The 18,513-nt window shown below is 36.6% G+C and overlaps 3 protein-coding genes across 5 annotated transcripts in view; 1 reads left to right on the top strand and 2 right to left on the bottom strand.

Moving 5' to 3' along the window:
- Nucleotides 1-17,885, bottom strand: part of LOC128225091 (macrophage mannose receptor 1-like) — a 34,140-nt gene extending 16,255 nt beyond the window's left edge. Inside the window, exons 1-9 of one of the 3 annotated variants that reach the window (XM_052935115.1) lie at nt 17,785-17,885; nt 16,211-16,366; nt 8,278-8,342; nt 7,988-8,062; nt 7,309-7,465; nt 6,990-7,172; nt 6,351-6,650; nt 5,780-5,968; nt 3,830-3,973 (exon numbers count right to left, since the gene is read on the bottom strand). In XM_052935115.1, the coding sequence (XP_052791075.1) occupies nt 3,830-3,973; nt 5,780-5,968; nt 6,351-6,650; nt 6,990-7,172; nt 7,309-7,465; nt 7,988-8,062; nt 8,278-8,342; nt 16,211-16,366; nt 17,785-17,824 (1,309 nt within the window). In that variant the 5' untranslated portion in view covers nt 17,825-17,885. Of the gene's footprint in view, nt 1-3,705; nt 3,974-5,779; nt 5,969-6,350; nt 6,651-6,989; nt 7,173-7,308; nt 7,466-7,987; nt 8,063-8,277; nt 8,343-16,210; nt 16,367-17,784 lie in introns of those variants that run through there. The other 2 variants (XM_052935112.1, XM_052935113.1) reach the window with 2 other exon arrangements.
- On the top strand, nt 10,916-13,243 carry LOC128225090 (uncharacterized). The gene is made up of 2 exons (XM_052935111.1): nt 10,916-11,275; nt 11,720-13,243. Exons 1-2 carry the CDS (start codon nt 11,074-11,076, stop codon nt 12,952-12,954), a joined length of 1,437 nt encoding a protein of 478 aa, XP_052791071.1. The 5' UTR covers nt 10,916-11,073; the 3' UTR covers nt 12,955-13,243.
- On the bottom strand, nt 13,782-16,145 carry LOC128225088 (uncharacterized). The gene is made up of 2 exons (XM_052935110.1): nt 15,787-16,145; nt 13,782-15,528 (listed from the first exon to the last, which is right to left on the bottom strand). Exons 1-2 carry the CDS (start codon nt 15,885-15,887, stop codon nt 14,106-14,108), a joined length of 1,524 nt encoding a protein of 507 aa, XP_052791070.1. The 5' UTR covers nt 15,888-16,145; the 3' UTR covers nt 13,782-14,105.
- Nucleotides 17,886-18,513: the final 628 nt, after the last annotated feature.

Here is an 18,513-nt window from a genome sequence, read left to right as displayed (position 1 = left end):
GTGTAAAGCTTTTCTACCATTTATGGTATTGCCTATATGCAGTAGTTCAGTATCAAATGGTGTTGAGCAGGGTCGTTAACGGACATATTTAAGAAATATTACACACCACTGAGGGTTATATGACATTATAAGGACCGGCCAGTCAGCCACCGAAATGGTATATGGACCAAGGCGTTAGACTTCGGGGGCTGACTGGCCGGTCCTAATATTGCCATATGGCCCGAAGTGTGTGTAAATAGCTCTTATATTATTCTGAACATTTTATAATTCCATTCAATATTTTAAAGCACTTTAGATGTTTTTTTATTGACCAAAGCTAATAATGTTTACTTGCGACAAATTTTCCCCGTTGTGAAAATATCAAGCCGCACTTACCAGTTGTATGACGTCATATTACATTTTTGGCGAGGTCCGGACCGGCCAAAAAAATATGATATGGACCGCTGACGTCATAAAACTGGACTTTTATATATATAGGATCTGACACGAGTTGTCATTTAATACAAGATTTTATTAAACGAGTTCATGAAAATTGTTAGTAAGCGAGCCTATGGCGAGCTTACTAACAACTTTTATGGACGAGTTTAATAAAAATCTTGTATAAAATAACAACGAGTGTCAGATCTTTTTTATCACATGCTCAAAACGGTGTTTTTATTACAAATTTTAGTTTAGCACTTTCTGAACCCATTGTTTGACAGTCAAAGTACTCAGAGTGGAATGTCATCGAAGCGGCATATAAATACAATGTAGTTTCAAATGAAAATGATAAAAATAGCAAGCAGTTATCAATTTGTTACTATGATAAAGCGCCTGACAAGTCACAAATATAAAAACGTGTAGTAAAATATCCAACAACATGAATAACGAACAATTCTAATAAAAAAACAATAAGTACACAATTTGATGACGTCACACTGAGAGTACATGCATTTACAAGGTTTATGTGACCTACATCGGTCAGTCAAGTTTTACTGTGTGCACGGATTTAAAAGTTATTCGCTGTCGCTTTCTATGATGATTTTGCAGCGTTTTCGTAGTGAACATGACATTTTCACAACATGCAGATAATTACGGCGAAGCCTTTCTGTACTGTTTGGATGTTGATGTTGAAAAAATCCACCAAGACTGTTTCCAGCTAACATGATGTTCTAGCGGTCATGGAATGTGTACACTAAGCCTGTGCTGTGGAATTCGTGTTTGTGTTTTTGGTAAAGGACAGCTGATCAAACTGGCAAGCAAATAGCATCGATTGCATATTGCCTGTGTTTGTCAAGATGGAGGTGTTTGAAATGTTATTGGGTTGTTTGTCACTAATGTGGCCTTATTTGTTGACTGACTGGATATTTTTGTGACTAGTTGTCTGCATAACTGGTTTGGCGGAACATTGTTATCAGAAAGTTTTTGAACAAGAAGCTTTCTGGCACTATGGTTCGTTAGCCATTTGTCTCCAGGAAGTCCAACAGCTTCATTTCTGAGGTAAGTATTGGTTGACCATTTTGTTTACAAACAATGCGCAGGGATATCTAGGTCGCGTGTGATTAGTCTAGCCAATAGAATTGTCTGATATGTTATCTTACACATGTATTGCACGGAAAACAAGGGTGAGCATGTGATAAAAAAATGTGTTATACGGAACGATCGACTTTATATATACAAAGAAGGAATACATTACTGTAAGGTATAATATTCGTTGTTAGCTGGCATTATTTTGCTTCTATATTCTAGTAACAAAGCGGCATCTGGTTAATTGATCCAAATAATTCGGAACATCATTGAAAGTGGGCCATGATCCATTGAATATAAATGCGTTAATATTGTAACAGTATTTCAGATCTATTCAAAATGCGTGATAAAAGCTTCAGATGAAGACATGATTCAATGGCTCAATACAAGCACCCCTGAAACCGACATTTTTTCTATGCGCATGCGCACCTGAAGCCGATAGTACGATGATGAAAACACGACAGTACGATGATGAAAACGTGATGAAAACACGATAGAACGATGATGAAAACACGACAGTACGATGATGAAAACGCGATAGTACGATGATGAAAACACGACAGTACGATTATTAAAACGAGACAGTACGATGATGAAAACGCGATAGTACGATGATCAAAACACGACAGTACGATGGTGAAAACGCGATAGTACGATGATGAAAACACGACAGTGCGATGATAAAAACGCGATAGTACGATGGTGAAAAAGCGATAGTACGATGATGAAAACACGACAGTACGATGATGAAAACGCGATAGTACGATGATGAAAACAGAAAACACGACAGTACGATGATGAAAACACGATATTACATTGATGAAAACGCGACAGTACGATATTGCGATGATGAAAACGCTAAATCACGATAATACGATGGTGAAAACGCGAAAGTACGATGGTGAAAACACGATAGTTTATCGCATTATCATCATCGTTCTGTCATATCATCGCGTTTTCGTTATCGTACGGTCGCGTTTTTATCATCGTTCTGTCGCGTTTTCACCATCGTAGTTTCGTGATTTCGCGTTTTCATCATCGTACTGTCGAGTATCGCGTTTCAGATCAACACATTTATAGGCGATGGCCCTAACGCTTTCCGTGGGAAATTCTGTATGGCGAACCACAAATTCCCCATAGCAATAAGTTTGCCCTTCCTGTTCAAATAACAAAAGAAAATACCTACCAACCTATTCCTTTAATCGGCCAAAAACAATTAAATACAAGAAAATGTTAACTTGCACAAATGTTGAACTAATGACAAGAGTAGCTTTATTTGTGAAACATTAATAACGAACGTTTGTCAACCAGTGTAATTTCGGCCGTTTTTGTTAAATTAAAGTAATTATATTGAGTTTCCTAATACCGTTTGTAACTTATTTATACGATATGCTTGTGCAAGGCACAGCCATTGAAATCTGGCACTATATTTTATATACATTTTATCACTTTTAATTTGTAAAGATATTTAAAAAAAAAACTGTCTCCCTCTTCTCCGTGATAAGAGACATATTTCATACATATACGACCATAAAAAAGTACACAACCGTTTTATTTCCGCCATTCGAAACAAAGTCATATTTCTCCGTATAAATATTATTAAGCTCTTACTGATACTGTTGACTAATCTTATTTGTTCTCATGTTGTCATGTATGTCCTGAGTGTAATAAAGACATGTGTAGTAAAGACATGCTTACAATAGTGTAGGGTTCTACATAATAGTTTGTAAACTATTCACTAACCGGGCCAGCCACTGTTTGTATCTAACGCTTCATATGATTAAAATAAAAAAACGGCCGACTGCTGATTTACTGAAAACAATATATTGAAAAACTTTTAAATAAATTTTCATCCGCCAAAATAGTATGTTGATCACTAATAACAAATTGTACCTGAAATAAATTACAGTACCGCTGTATGTAGGTATGTATGCAGTTCAAAGGAATACGTTCTTTGACTTCATTCACTTACAATATGACAAAAATAAAAAATAAAAAGTTGTAAAAATGGTATATCTGTGAGAGTGCAGCCTTGATTTTCAGTACCTTTTGTTCATGTGCCTTCAAACGTGAAATAAAATACCGCATGAAATTGTACAATTAATATTTAAAGGTTGATATTCAACAGCGAGTCAGCAACATATATGAACTTAAAAGGACTGGTGAATCCACGACCTTGCTATTTAGTACTTGAAAACCCATTAGTTTACTTTTTATTTCATTTAAAACATTCAGCATCAAATGTATATTTATTCAAGCGATCTTTCACAAACAAAACGGTGTGTGTGGGTGCACGTGGTACCTCGCAGACTTGGTTGAGTACCTTCAATTAAGACACACGCTTCCTGGTGTTCGCCCGGCTGCCCCGGCTCCCACAAGCTCGACCCTTGGGTCAACAGGTGTCCATTCACCCACGTGTAGTCAGAGGTAAAATTGGGCACACTCGCTCCAACCCAGTATTCATGACCTGTGAATGACTTGTTAATCATAAGTGCTGTATTTTGAACGATCACAGCCTATTAATTGAGTCAGAGCAAATACTTGCATTGCAAGTTGCTATGACAGTGTGTGTATACCACGTGATAAATTGCGTCGTAAATGTTACGTCGGAAGGCAATATTTTGCTTCGAATGAAGACTTTGAACAAAGATAACTTCACTATTTCTTCACTAATATAAATAAAACATAGCGCAGTCTATGCCGCTTACAGAGCCCCACTTTTGGTCTTTTGCGTATGATTGAGAGTTTAGTTTCTAAAAACACCCAAGTGTTTGATGAAACTAATCATGTAATCAAACTCCGTAATAAAACGAAGGTGGGGCTCTTAAAGCGGCATAGGCTGCCCGTTGTTTCATTTAAAATGGTAAGGCTATCTTTGTTTGAAGTCTTCAATTATTGCAAAATATTGCCTTCCTACGTAGCATTTACTAGTATGACGCAATTTATCACGTGGTATACACACACTGTATGAGAAGACATGAATTGGTGGCTGAATTTGTCATTAAGAATATGTTTTACTGTTGTTAACACACATTTTGGATAGAAAACATGTATAGTATTGTAGACTAAAGATATTCTGAAAATGCTCATTTGGTGCTTTTCTGAGCATGAGTTTCAAACTTAAAGACGTTAGTGAAAATGGGTCCGGATTTCTCGGGAAAGTGCCAAACATTAAAAATCATATATAAGGCTTTGCCATTTACACATATTTTGCCAAAAAAACTACTTTGTAAGGAGTTGTATACTAAAGGTATTCTAAAACATTTGATATGGTGCTTTCCATAACCTGACTTTCAATTTGAAGACTCAAGTGTATTTGGGCCCAGATTTCGTGGGAAAAATACCAAACACATAATACATATAATTCTATAACGTCTTTGGTTGGGGATTGCGGGTGATGTCTGAGTCTGGTCGTTGAGTACTTGGGGACAGAGTATCAGTTTATATGAATTGTTTTCATTATGTTTTATTTTATTCAAGGGTAATCCTTGTTGCAAGTTTTGCTTTTGTTAATTCTTGTTTGGACAAGTTTGACGTACAGCTCATTTATAGGTTAAAGATGCACTATGACTCCCAAATAGGATGTATTACAATTAATACAATTGTTTTTATATACCAAAAGGGATAAATAAATTTCACAAAACAAATGGTTCTTATAAAGGATACCAAGTTTAATTTGAAAGAAAGGTGCAAAGAACATAGTATTTCTACCACATGAGACTATAAAAGATCACAGTACATCTTGTAGCATTCACCAATCATTTAACATTTTTGCGTTTTCGACTATTATATACACGGTTACAATCTTGTTATGAGAAATTAATATTTTCAATAAATGCATTATTTATTATGTAATTAAAGGTGTATCACTCAGAATTTATGTTTGTTATACATGTGTATGTATTGATTTTGAATAAGAGTGTCACTTCAAAAAAACCATTTATTATTAAAGGTGTTTGGATGTATGTGTTGTTCACGCGTGTGGTTATGTCCCCTTTTTGCTATGCATCTAAACAGGGTATTGGTTTAAAGTTCCAACTGCATGAAATTGTCCTCCTTGTTTCTATTTTTAGCTATGTTATCGTAAGAATGCGTCAGGTCCTTGCCGATGTCAAATGGCGAATTGTCTGTTGCTCAGATATTGTTTTACCGGCACACAAACGCGACATAAATACGTGTGAATACTAACTAACTTAACTGTTGAGTGAAAGGGCAATGAAGCGGTTTGTCAGTTGTATAATGGTTATATTTAGTTGCATATGGTAAAAATTACCTCGTGTTTTATTGAAGACCTTTGTGAGTTTCGTGTTGGTATCCACCACAAGGAGGTCACTACGCTGCTGTGTACACGTCATCCGGGCGTGGCTCCAGTCCATATAATGACTGTGTAATTTGATGCATAGTCGAGTTTGCCCATCTTCGTGGAGCATGAATCCCCCGGAAGTGTCACAAACGGACAGAGCTGAAGTATTATTGCAAACATATGGTAATACACACGTACTTAGGTTATGTAATAGTGTTTAATATGAATTACTTAACAACTTCGAGTATTACATTTTGCCCTTCTTTGTTCGCCAATGAAATCGCTGTATTGCGTTCATTCTCAGAAAAATGCGCAGACGCCTTGATATGGAGAAAAAAAGTGAGTTGATTTTCTGCCTGCGGTCTACAAGATCAAACTCAATTGCGTGCATGAAACATATCATGGCGCTCGCTACACTTGCATGTGATGTGTTAAAATAAATTCAATATATGAACGAATGCTAACGTATAAGATTGGCACTTATTCAAACCTTTCCAATAAATATTGTTGAGATCTATGATGCTGACAAGAAATTACTCACTGTTTTGCGACGTTGTTGGTGGAGCTGTTGTTGTTGACACACTCATGTCGTTTTGTTTCGCTGTAAGAGGTATTTGGCGCTCACAGATGTAATGGAACATGTTGCTGCAATGCGTGTCAGACCACTTGTACATGTCCGGACCCAGCATCACCACGCATCTCTCATTTCGGTTGCCATCCGGGTCACCGCTACCCCAATTCGCGTACAGGAAGGGCGTTCCGTTCATCCATTCGAACTGTTTAGGGACGGTGTCGTTGTGGTTTCTTCCCCCGATCCAATAACCCCGCATTAATACTTGTTCTAGAAAACGAATAATGTAATCATTTACCGTGTTACTATTCAGACAATGGATTTGGTCAGTTCCAATTGAATAAAACTCGATTTGTGGTATTTTTAAGACGACATTTGTTCAGGCTTTACATGATAACACTGTTCAGCGAACAACCGTACAATTTTAGCTATGCATGGCGGTACATTCAGCAAACCATCGTGGGGTATATTGAACAAACAAATATATCGTTAACACTGTACACGGCTTATGTTCAACCAACAATCATTAAAGAGTGGCAATGGGGTATATACAACCACTAACTCTAGCGTTAAAGCTGTGAATGTCGTATGATAATATAACAGTCAAACCATTAGAGGTATGCATGATGATATCTTCAATGAAAACGTTTTTCTCGTGCGTGTCTATGATAACAAGGTTGTCTCCGATGGCCTGGCACATGGACTGGGCGTGGTCAAACGTTTCTTGGGTTGTGTCCATCACTTTCATACAAAGCGATGTTAATCTGTCGAAGATATGATCTGATGGGCAATCTGGAAAAAAAAATGAGTGAAAGGTCAATCACGCTTTTAACGTATGTACCTAATTTTTCAGGTCCTTCAGAGTCTACATCTAAATACATTTAATCGCACATAGGTTGTCCAGTAATATGGACTAGAACTATCTTACTAGCGTTGTGCAACTGGGATCCAGTGGTTGGTCTGATTGACCCAGTTGTGGCTGCTGGGTCGTTACATAGGTCGTAGGAGCAGCATGTCACTGCCATATTCCGTTTACCAATTTGCCGTCGGCCAATTACAACACTCGCTAGTCGTCCATCACATTCCTTAGAAATGAACAAAGCTGTATGGCTAATTTTGAAAAGGATCATCTTCATTTCACAAGTCTATGATATAATCAGTTGACTCAAACCAAAGTAGAATTTAATGTAAGAAAAATTGAAGAAAAAGTTCTAGGGACTTGTGTTTAATCAGGTCGGGTCGAGTTGCCCTTAACACAAAACGTTTCTTTAATAGTAAATGACTAAATGAGCGGCCAGCTTGGACTCATATAGGTAAATATTTCCTTCGATCTATCAGAATTCTTGAACGTTGTTCGGGTCGTGGGCCTAGAACGCACGTTTATTGTTGCCGGTAACGTAACATGACAACAATGTCAACATACTTACATTAGATTAGATTCTTAAGTACCATTTAACATTATTGCGGTATGAACTGACGTATGAAAACGCAGTTAATTATACTTTACAGAGTTATAGGAGTGCGAGTTTTGGATATTATTTGTATGCGATTTTATCTGGTAATATGTACATCAGTACAATCTTAATATGGAACATTTTTATTTTTACCTCAGGACTAGAACATTTGGTCAGGATATCTTTCTGGCCGTCGATGGTAGAGATTGTGGTATGTGTTAGGCATTTCTGTAACAAACATAGTGAACGTGTTTCTTTTTTGCTCTCCCTTTTTACATTTAGACGGCTTGAATTGTCCCTTTAATCTTCATTCATAAGTCTATAAAACAAATAAACCTCGCCATATTTAACATACTGTAAGTACGTGGTTTTGTATAAAATTATAATGTAACATCGGACAACTTAAATGTCAGTTTACATTTTAAAAACAACAACTGATATACCTCTCCTGGGTAGCAAGCTGCTGTTGTGTTGCAATTAAATGAGTCGCAGCTATAGCATTGGAGGGCTTCACATGAAAAATACACTGGTAAAGAGGAACATCCAGATAACACATACACAAACACGTTTACACGTTAAGGTCGTAATATACGCCAATTTTACAATAGTCTTTATTGGTGTTAGTTTTCTATGAACGTGTGATGCGGAATACGCATCGGTTTTCGTGTTTGCTGCGTTTATAGCCATATTTTCACATTTGTTTTTGCTTCAGAAATGGCCACAATAAAACAAGGGTTTGAAGGCCTAATGCACGGCAAACGGTGTAGATTTATGCATTTAATGTATTAATATTTTTTTAAATCATAATGCACGTCTTTTTTAATAAGAACCGAACAATTCTTACGAAGAACTATTTTAAAAGAAATAAGTTCAAAGAACATAACATTCAAACGGAAGGGTGCTACAAGAACAGGAATAGTTTCCGGTGCTGATAAAACAGCATTATCGTGAAGCTTCATACGGCGAGTTATTCTATTTAACATGAAGATATTTGCATATTGAAACTATGAAGTGAATCTGAGCTTGGTTAAAAGGACGCCAAACATTTCTAAAATATAACTTAAAATGAGGAGTTGAAAGCTGTTTTTAAAATGTTCTCACAATTGTCTAAATTAACAAGTTTAAAAGTAGATTAAAATACGTTTCCCATAAAATGCCATGCAATTATCTGCATCCTGTCTGCAGCCGTTCCGTTTTCCTGAACAATTTCGTCATGATGCAGAATAAGTCACGTGCAAACATGCATATAAAAAGGAACTGACTGTTGAACATCACGCTCACGAAAGAATACCGAATCACGTGTTTATAGAAAACAGACAATATTTCTTTTATAATGGAAGGCCACAAAACGAATTAATTTCCTATTCTTTTAAAGTGACACTCTTATTTAAAATCAATTCAAACACATGTATAACAAACACAAATTTTTAGTGACATAACATAACATAACATAAGTTTTATTAACATTAATGTTGTGGCAACATCATAGCCATACAAAAAATAATATACAATGAAATACAGTGGTACAAGTACACAAGAACACAAACTTTTACACAGAAGAAGAGTGAACATTTAATTTCCACCTCTGTTGCAAAATGAAAAATAAACAAACTTTGATAACTTTAGAAGTAATTTTGGCGATTTAGTTGTCATAAGGTTTTCGAATTTTGTTAATGTTGGCCATCTGCAGTAAAAATTGCTTAAATACTTTTTTCGCAATTCTCTGTGTTTAAGGCAAACTAGAAGGAAATGGTATTCATCCTCAATAGTTCTCATGTTACAATTATTACATAATCTTTCGTGCCGACGAGCATTAGTATATCTGCCTATTTCTATTTGTAGATCGTGAGATGAAGTTCTTAGTTTGGTTAAAGCAATTCTAAATTTATTTTCAGTGATATCACTAAGGTACGTTTCCTGATCAAACTCGTGTTTAATTAATGAATATGAGCAAAGTTTAGGTAGGTTGTTTATTTGTCCATACCATGTCTGTTTATAATTGTCGATTATTCTTATCCTTATAGGTATTATATCAATAGATAACGTATCTTGATTAAGCCAAATGTTAGTCATCCCAAGGCGATTCAATAAGATTTGTATATGATAAGCCCAATTATTACCGTTATACGTAGTATCATTGCTAATGTCATCACGTAGCATATTATATACTATTTTGATCAGGCTATTATTCGGGGAGTTAAGAATTTTTATCCAGTATCTGATCATTATAATCGTTCTATTAATTTTCATTGGGACCCTTCCTAATTTACCATACAAACATTCTAAATTTGTTGATCGTTTAACACATAATAATTTTCTGCAAAATTTAGTATGTATCATTTCAACATCTTTGGCATCGTGAAAACCCCATACTTCTGCCGAATAGTTAAGAACTGGTGTCACTAGACTATCAAATAATTTTTTTTTTCTTTTATAGGTAGGTGCAGTTGGCTGAATACAATAAACAAATTATGCATGGAATATGAGGCGTGCTGTGCTAATCGCTTTTGTGTTCTGTTCCAGTTATTGTTCTTATATAAATGCGTCCCAAGATATTTAAAGGAAGTAACCATTTCTATCTTGGCGTCGTAGAGATAAAATTTGTAGGCTGTGTGACGGCCCTTTTCAAATATCATAGCTTTCGTTTTTTTAGCATTAATTTTTAAACCCCAGGTGTTACAATAATCTTGGAGATCATTTAACATGCATTGTAGAGAGTTTGGGTTATGTGAAAATAAAGCTGCGTCATCCGCAAACATTAGGAGAAATACCTTTATGTCGTTAATAGTAAATATTCCTTCCTGATTAGTGATAAATCTTAAACTTCTTACTAAATAAATAAATAATGGATTTATGGAAAATATTAATTACTGATAACAAGATTGTAAAAGTGTATTTAATAGCTGAAAACCCCAAAATATTAAATGATAGGTGAATGCTTAAAGATTTACAGTGATCTACTAAAGTCTCATAAGGTAGAAATACATTGTTTTCTGCACCTTTCTTTCAAATTAAACTCGGAATTCTTCATAAGAATAATTGTTTTCGACATTTTTTCATCCTTTCTGGTATATTCAAACAATTAGCGACTTTAGCGGGTTATCTGCCCCAAATCCCACTATAGGTGGCGCTGCTGTCGAGTAGGTCCTTTATCCGGGTATCCTCGGATCTTATCAATTCATCCACGCCATTGTTGTTTACCCAAGCGTTTGACAGTTATACATTGAAAGTGATTAATCATGCCTGAAACAACTTGTGTTGTACCATTTTGTTCACGAAAAGGACGTCATAAGTTTCCGAAGGACAAAGCCCGACGAGATGCATGGGTGCACGCAATTAAAAGGGGAAAATCGAAGTTCGAAATGTGGTCACCTACGAAGTACTCGTATATCTGTGAGAATCATTTCACGGGAGATGATTACCACTCTGAGACGTATTCTGGTGAGAATAATGCGTTTGTATATGTTTTAATTCATTATAAATATAAAAGATTTCAATGCAAATAAAAAATAGCAGCCCTAATTTGCGCACTGACCATATATACAATATACATGTCAAGGAACTAAATCAGTAAATGTACAGTGCAGTCCGTATGTGTATCTTTCGAATCTGTTCTTAATGGCTCTCAGTTATTTTCCGCATACCAGAATTTTGTCAGATTATGTAGTGACTCTGCAACCCCCTCTCCCTGTTTTCTCATTTCCCCTTTTATCCTCCTGTAATGTGGGTGGGGGGGGGGGGGGGGTAAAACAATAAACTTGTGCAAAACCCCCACCCAAACCCCACCTGTGCAAGACTTACTTAGAAATCATAACTATTTTTTTAATCATAAATGGTGATTATGATTTTGATATTTAATATTTCTATTTCTTTTTTACATTTCAGGGGTCGAACGACAGAAAAAGGCTCTCCGAAAAACCGCCGTTCCAAGTGTGTTTTCTTGGACATGCCAAGACACATTGCAGAAGAAGAGGGCACGCAAGGACAGATGTCTCTCTCGAGATGCTAGAAAGAGGAAGCTATTCCACGACATTTCGAATATCAGTGAAGAGCCACAGCCAGAGTTTATTGCTCAGAAGTTAGAAATTGTTTCAGATGATTTGGATGTTGGGGCAGTTGAGGAAGTAATTCCAATGGACACTGAAACTGTATCTGAAGTTGAAACTGATGTGCAAGGGATACCTTCATATGTAGATGCTGTGGTTCAGACACCAAAACAACCAGCATTTTCTATTTATAACTTTGAACATGATTCAGCAGCAGTTCATTTTTATACTGGACTTGAAAATTATTTGAAATTTATGTTTGTTTTGAGTACACTTGGACCAGCAGCATATCATCTGAACTATATATATCACTCTGTTATTAGTGTGACTGTGCCTGACCAATTTTTAATTGTGTTAATGAAACTTAGGCGACACACAACAAGCTTTGAACTGTCTAGAATGTTCAGTGTTGCTGAAAGTGTAATTTCAAACATATTCATTACATGGGTTCTCTTCATGGAGAAACAGTGGAGGGAACTCAACATCTGGCCGAGCCAAGAACTTGTTAAGCACTTTGCTCCAAGCAGTTTCAAAAGAAACTACCCAAACACACGTGTTATAGTAGATGGAACAGAATGTCCAATTAAAAAACCTAAAAACCCAACCGCCCAGCAAGCCACTTTTTCAACATATAAAAACAGGAACACTGTCAAAGTACTGATAGGAACTTCACCAGGGGGTTTGGTTTCATATGTGTCACCTTCATACGGAGGCTCAACAAGTGACAGGCAGATTGTGGAGCGTAGCTCATTAGCTAAGATGTGCGATAAAAAAGACAGTATTATGGCCGACAAAGGTTTTAATGTACAGGACATTTTTGCGCCGCATGATGTATTTATTAACATTCCAACATTCTTTAAGAAAAAAAATAGAATGTCCAATGAAACAGTGATAAGAGATCGGAAAATTGCAAGTAAACGGGTGCATGTAGAGAGGATTATTGGACTGGCGAAAACATACAAGATACTGACAGAGCCAATGATAGCAACAGAAACCAAACTCTCATCTGAAATAATTTTTGTGTGTTTTATGCTGTGTAATTTTAGAAATGGCATTGTGCCCTCATATGCCTGAACTTACAAGAATATTTTCACCTTTATATTAAAGCAACACTCTCATTCAAAATCAGAACTTACACATGTATAACAAAAAATGAGTGATAAAGCTTTAACTTCTTATTATATAATGCATTTATAAAAAGTATTAGTAAGTGATACCAAGATCAAAAGATCCTTCAAAAGAACCATAGTTTTCAACATTTATTCAACCTTTTTGGTCTATTAATCTTATTTGGGAGTAAGAGTGCTGCTTTAACATTTACTGTTTATGTTGTGTTTTTTTGTAAATAAATATTTAAATATGCTGATGTTTTCTTTAATGTGTTACTTATGCCAACAAGGTTTTATAAAATAGACACAGTCACATGTCCCTGGTATTACGTGTACTAAAATTAAATTTAAAATGACAGCATATTGGCCGTCAGGTGAGAATATCGACTCCGCTGATAATAGTACTGGTTTTCACACGATAAATGGTTCTTAATCACGCGTGTCTTGTGCATGGTATTCATTAAAGCAAACATGAATCCGTTTGTCGCTCAAAAGCTCATCAAAGCTTATGCTTCTTATGTATTCTTATGTTGAAGCCGAAGTTTTTTTAAAAATCATTGGATATGACATGAGGTCAAAGTATTTAAACAATCTGTGGCAGGTGTGCACTACAGTGATAATAAAATTTGGGATTTATATGTAACATTGATTTTCATTTATTTACATCAAACACCAGTCGAAGCATAATACTCTTATCATCTTTATACTCGACCCATCTGCTACCTTTCACGTGTTACTGTATAAAGACACCAGTCCTTTCTATTTGATAAACCAGATGAAAAATAATACAAATAAAACATTAAACCATTTTTATTTTACATTCAACTAAGACCTTATACATATATACAGCTAATAAATGGAAACAAGTGTTTCACAATGATACATTGTTCACAAATAGTTTTCAATCAACAAAGTCAGAGTTAAAGCTGCACTCTCAAACTAAAACTTTAAAAAACTGAAATTTATTCTAACAGATTCCAAATAAATGAGATAGAGATACATTCTATTGTGAACTATCTTATAAGACTTATTCTAAGATAAAAGAAATAAAAATATTTCACAACAGTCAATCTGTGAGGGTGCAGCTTTAAGTTGTTATAAAACAGTTCAAAACACTTAAGTTTTATAAAAGTACTTTTCAAGAATTGCGGCTCTGAAATGTGAAGTATTGAACTGGTCAAGCTTGCATATCATGTGTGCAATAAAGTTCTCATTCCGATGAATTCTAGTGAACAAAATATCACTCAAGGTGTATATTACCAAGTCACAAAATTGTCTTTCTGCACAGAACAGCTGACCCTGAATTTGAAAATAATATGGATGCTTAGTACTCAAAGTCATATTTCCATTTGTCTCCTTCAAGTATGGCACAGTGACTGGTGATATCTTTTTGTGTTTAGCACTGAAGGGGCACTTAACTTCAATAAGTAGGTTTTCATCTACAATGCCATCGGGTGATGCACCTAAAAACGGAAGGTTTTTTGATACAAATATCCCACATGGTTTTACTTTGACATTATTTTTGCTTTCATATTGATGGATGGCGTCCTTTTCATACTGAATTCCATGGCGCATTGCTTCTGTAGGTTTTAATCCTTTTCCCCGAACAAAGGACTTTGCCAAGTCATGTAAGTCAGTTCTTTCTGTTGCGGTACACACACGGTGAAAATTAGATGACTGAATTCTTTTCTCTCGTTCTTCAAACCATCGGTCGTTCTTGTTTTGTCCCCTAGTATACATTTCAATATCATCCCTGTCCTTGTCACTTAGTTTGGTTATTTTACATTGTTCCAGGAAATTGTCTTCATGAGATACTTCAAAATAATCATGGTCATTGGAAATTGCACGAATATTGGCTGGGCTGAATGTCTGAAAAATTGGTGTCTTTGATATACCCCTAAAATTCATACAAATATTGTGAAAATAGTCTTGATATCCATCAACTTTACGGAATTTTTGTGGCCGAGGGTCAAAATCTTTAATGTCACAAATATCTGCACCGCCCAAGTTTAAATCTCGAGCCTTAAGGGGGGAACCAGTATGCTTTTTTGCTTTGTGAAATGACTGCAATTTTTCTGTGCATGTTGTCTCAACTTTAAATTCTCCATCTTTAACAAATTTACAACATGCATATATCATAGTTCTAATATGTTTGCAATGTCCAAATGGGCCTTCTCCTGCACCACATTCACACTGTGCTTCATGAATATATCCATTCTTGTGTAAAGAAATGTCTACAACATAATTAACCTTCTTCCTCATTTCTGCTTTACATGCCCCACGAACAAAGTCCAGAGATGGTGCCGAAAACAGTCGCATGTATAGAAGAAACTTGTCGTCGTACAGGTCTTTTACCTTCGCATCAAACTCCACCCGGTACTGGTCCATGTATTCGATGGCCTTCTCCATTGTTATTGGTGCCATTTTAGCATCTGAATTTACATCTCTGTATCCACTAGTCTTGGGCAGGCTCATGTTGAATTCTGGTAGAAGATCTTCTTCCCTGTTGAAATTCTGGTTTCTGTCATATGCCTCCAGTCTGGAAAGATACGAAATTAACTTGTGATACCATATATTGTGTTAAAAATTTCCCCACCCACTGTATTCTGTCGTAAAATACATGTAAACACGAGCATATAATCCGCTAAAAGTCATTGCAATAAAAACACAAAAGTGTTCACATTTCAAAGCTTTATTAACATTACTAAAATGATAAAATCATTTGTTAAACAACTTAAATTATCAAGATATCGATTTAACAACTAGTTGTCCTCGGGCTACATTTTGACAAGTTTACCTTTCGATTAATTCCTTCTTCCGTCCAGTCAACTTTGCATTGCGTCGCCTTAGCTCCGTTTTAAGCTGGCCTAATGATAAGGTGCAAAAATTTGAAGCCATGTTGCGATATCAATTGAATATTTACAAATTTTATCGGAATTTTATCACCACTGTTATCGATCTGTAATACGGAAGTAAACTAGGGACCTATTCGACAACAGCGCCACCAAACGAGCACCTGTTTGACAAGGGCAGATAACCGACTAAAGTCCCCCATTGTATTAATTGTGGTAAGCATCTTTATGTTAAAATTGCTTAACAAACGTTCTGAAAACAACTACGACGCCATGGTAATTTTGAACATTCTCAAAGCACGACCTTTACAGCCTATGTGATATGGTAGTTAATCTAGTTGCAGTGAGAGAGCTTAAGTCTTTACTTACGACAAAAGTTACAGTATCTTTTGCAGGCCGATTGGCTGAGGAGGTTGTCCTGGCAGAGGTCTGGTTTCGACTTCTCCAGTAAAGCACACGCTTGGGTGTCCAGGTCCTCGCAGGGCTGGGCCCACACGACCGGTGACCAGTGGGACAGCAAAGTCACTAAAAACGTGTTCTAATATACTAAGACTAAAACCATAGCTTAGGATCTGTATGAGATATACTGAACCCTCACCCATGTCTGGAACATGGTATTCAAGGGTTGTTAGTTGTTTAAAACAATCAATTTCACACTATGTTTGCTCAAATGGTGGGGCTGTGGTGAGGGGTTATACACAATAATGAGTCGATGCGTGGTGTCCTCGCGTAGCATCATGCTGTATCTTTACTCCCTCTAGAGACACAGTCCAATCCAAATTGGCCTCTGATATTACGCAAAAGTGTGACCTATGACGAAACTATGTCAATGCGCAAATATAAATCATCGCGTAATTTCGACGTTTGGTGTAATCGGGTTACATCATACTATTATTTTTACTTTCTCTTTACCCGCAGTCCAGGACTCACATATTGGCATCGGATATGGCGTAACAGCTTGACCTAAGATGAAACAATACCAACGCGCAATAATGAGTCATGAGTCATCGCGTGACCTCGATGTGTGATGTCATCGTGTTACGTCATACCATTATATTACTTCCTTTAGACTCATAGTCAAATCCTTATTGGCATCGGGTATCGTGCAACAACATGTCTCATCCTAGGTGATACCACGGGGTAGTACGCGAGCTTTAGCTCACCAGCGACGTTATGAAGTGTCATAAACATTTTAAAGTCGCCACGTATTGGTTTTCGTTTTACTCACGCTATATCGCCTATTCTCTCACGTCACAGCGTCATCTAAAAATCTCAGCCATACCTAATTCCTGACAAACTGATTAACAATTATAACTTCAACATCTTTTTCAAACCGATTAAGCTGTCAACCGTTATATAGCGCATCCAAATATACCATGCACGTGTAGATAAGACGCATTCTGGGGCAGATGAAGAGCAATACACTTGCCATAGACCAGCATGAGGTCCAAATCTACTGTTAGGGAGGAGTCCTCGGGATTCAAAATTGATGTACGCGGTACGCATACTTTCAAAATGAGTTTATATTATGTGTTACGCAGGTATAAGGTTGTCCGGTTAGCGCAGTGGTTAGCGCACTCGCTTCTCATGCAGGCAACCGGGTTCGTATCCCGGCGAGGGCGCATGTGAGTTTGGTTAGTGGTCATCAAGCCGGACAAGTGGGTTTTCTCCGGGTACTCCGGCTTCCCCCACAAGCGTTGTAAAATAAAATAAGTTTAAACTAAAATGAGGGAGTACAAATACTCAGAGGGGTGGGGATGGGTCGAAAGCCACATTCTTTAAATCGGTATTGCTTCGATGTATAGACGTTTAGTCAGTTCAAAGTTTCGCTCATTCGGTAAGTGTCTGGCTACGTATCATAGGAACTAAAATATTTTTATATCCACAAGCAGTTTTTGTTAGCAGAAATTTTAATCAGAGCATTTAAAGCAAATAACACTTACAGCATGCCAGCAATCGAGCGGAGTTTACGTTAAACACCATTCAGTACATGTAGTTCACTGCCGTATATATAACCAAGTGCCCTTGATGTGGTCAATGCACCAAACTGTTATCAGTAGAGTCATGTACGATCTGCATAAACTAAGATTGCAGATTTCAAGTGTTTATCGCTTGTCGGACCGTATTTGGTACAAAAACGAATATGGTACAAATGTACCATATTCGGTCGAATATGGTACAAATGTACCATATTCGGACCGAATATGGTACAATTTTCGACCGAATATGGTACAAACATTGTACCATATTCGGTTGGAATAAGTTTTTCTATGCTCGCCAAAACGTATTTGGTACATACCAAAAAAACTCATAAAATGAAAATGGCCTACGTATATGGTACATAAATTATGTATTTCTTAATAAATGAAATAGTCTGCCAATGTGTAAACTTTTTTTCAAACTCAAATACATTGTATTAACCTAATATTGGAAGTGACAAAAGTATCATCATCATCATCATCATCAACATCATCATCATCGTCGTCGTCGTCGTCGTCGTCGTCGTCGTCGTCGTAACTAGCAGTAACAGAAACAGCTAACCTAACCACACTTTACATGGATTTTGCTGGTTGTGTAACTGTTTCGCCGGCTAGCTCAGTCGGTTGCGCGTCAGATTGGCACGCAGGCGGCCTGGGTTCGATTCCCGGGCGGGCCAGATACTTTCGTGGAGA

This window comes from Mya arenaria, chromosome 2, assembly GCF_026914265.1.
Source record: "Mya arenaria isolate MELC-2E11 chromosome 2, ASM2691426v1".
Classification (NCBI taxonomy): domain Eukaryota; kingdom Metazoa; phylum Mollusca; class Bivalvia; order Myida; family Myidae; genus Mya; species Mya arenaria.
This window is presented reverse-complemented; position numbering and strand designations above follow the sequence as displayed.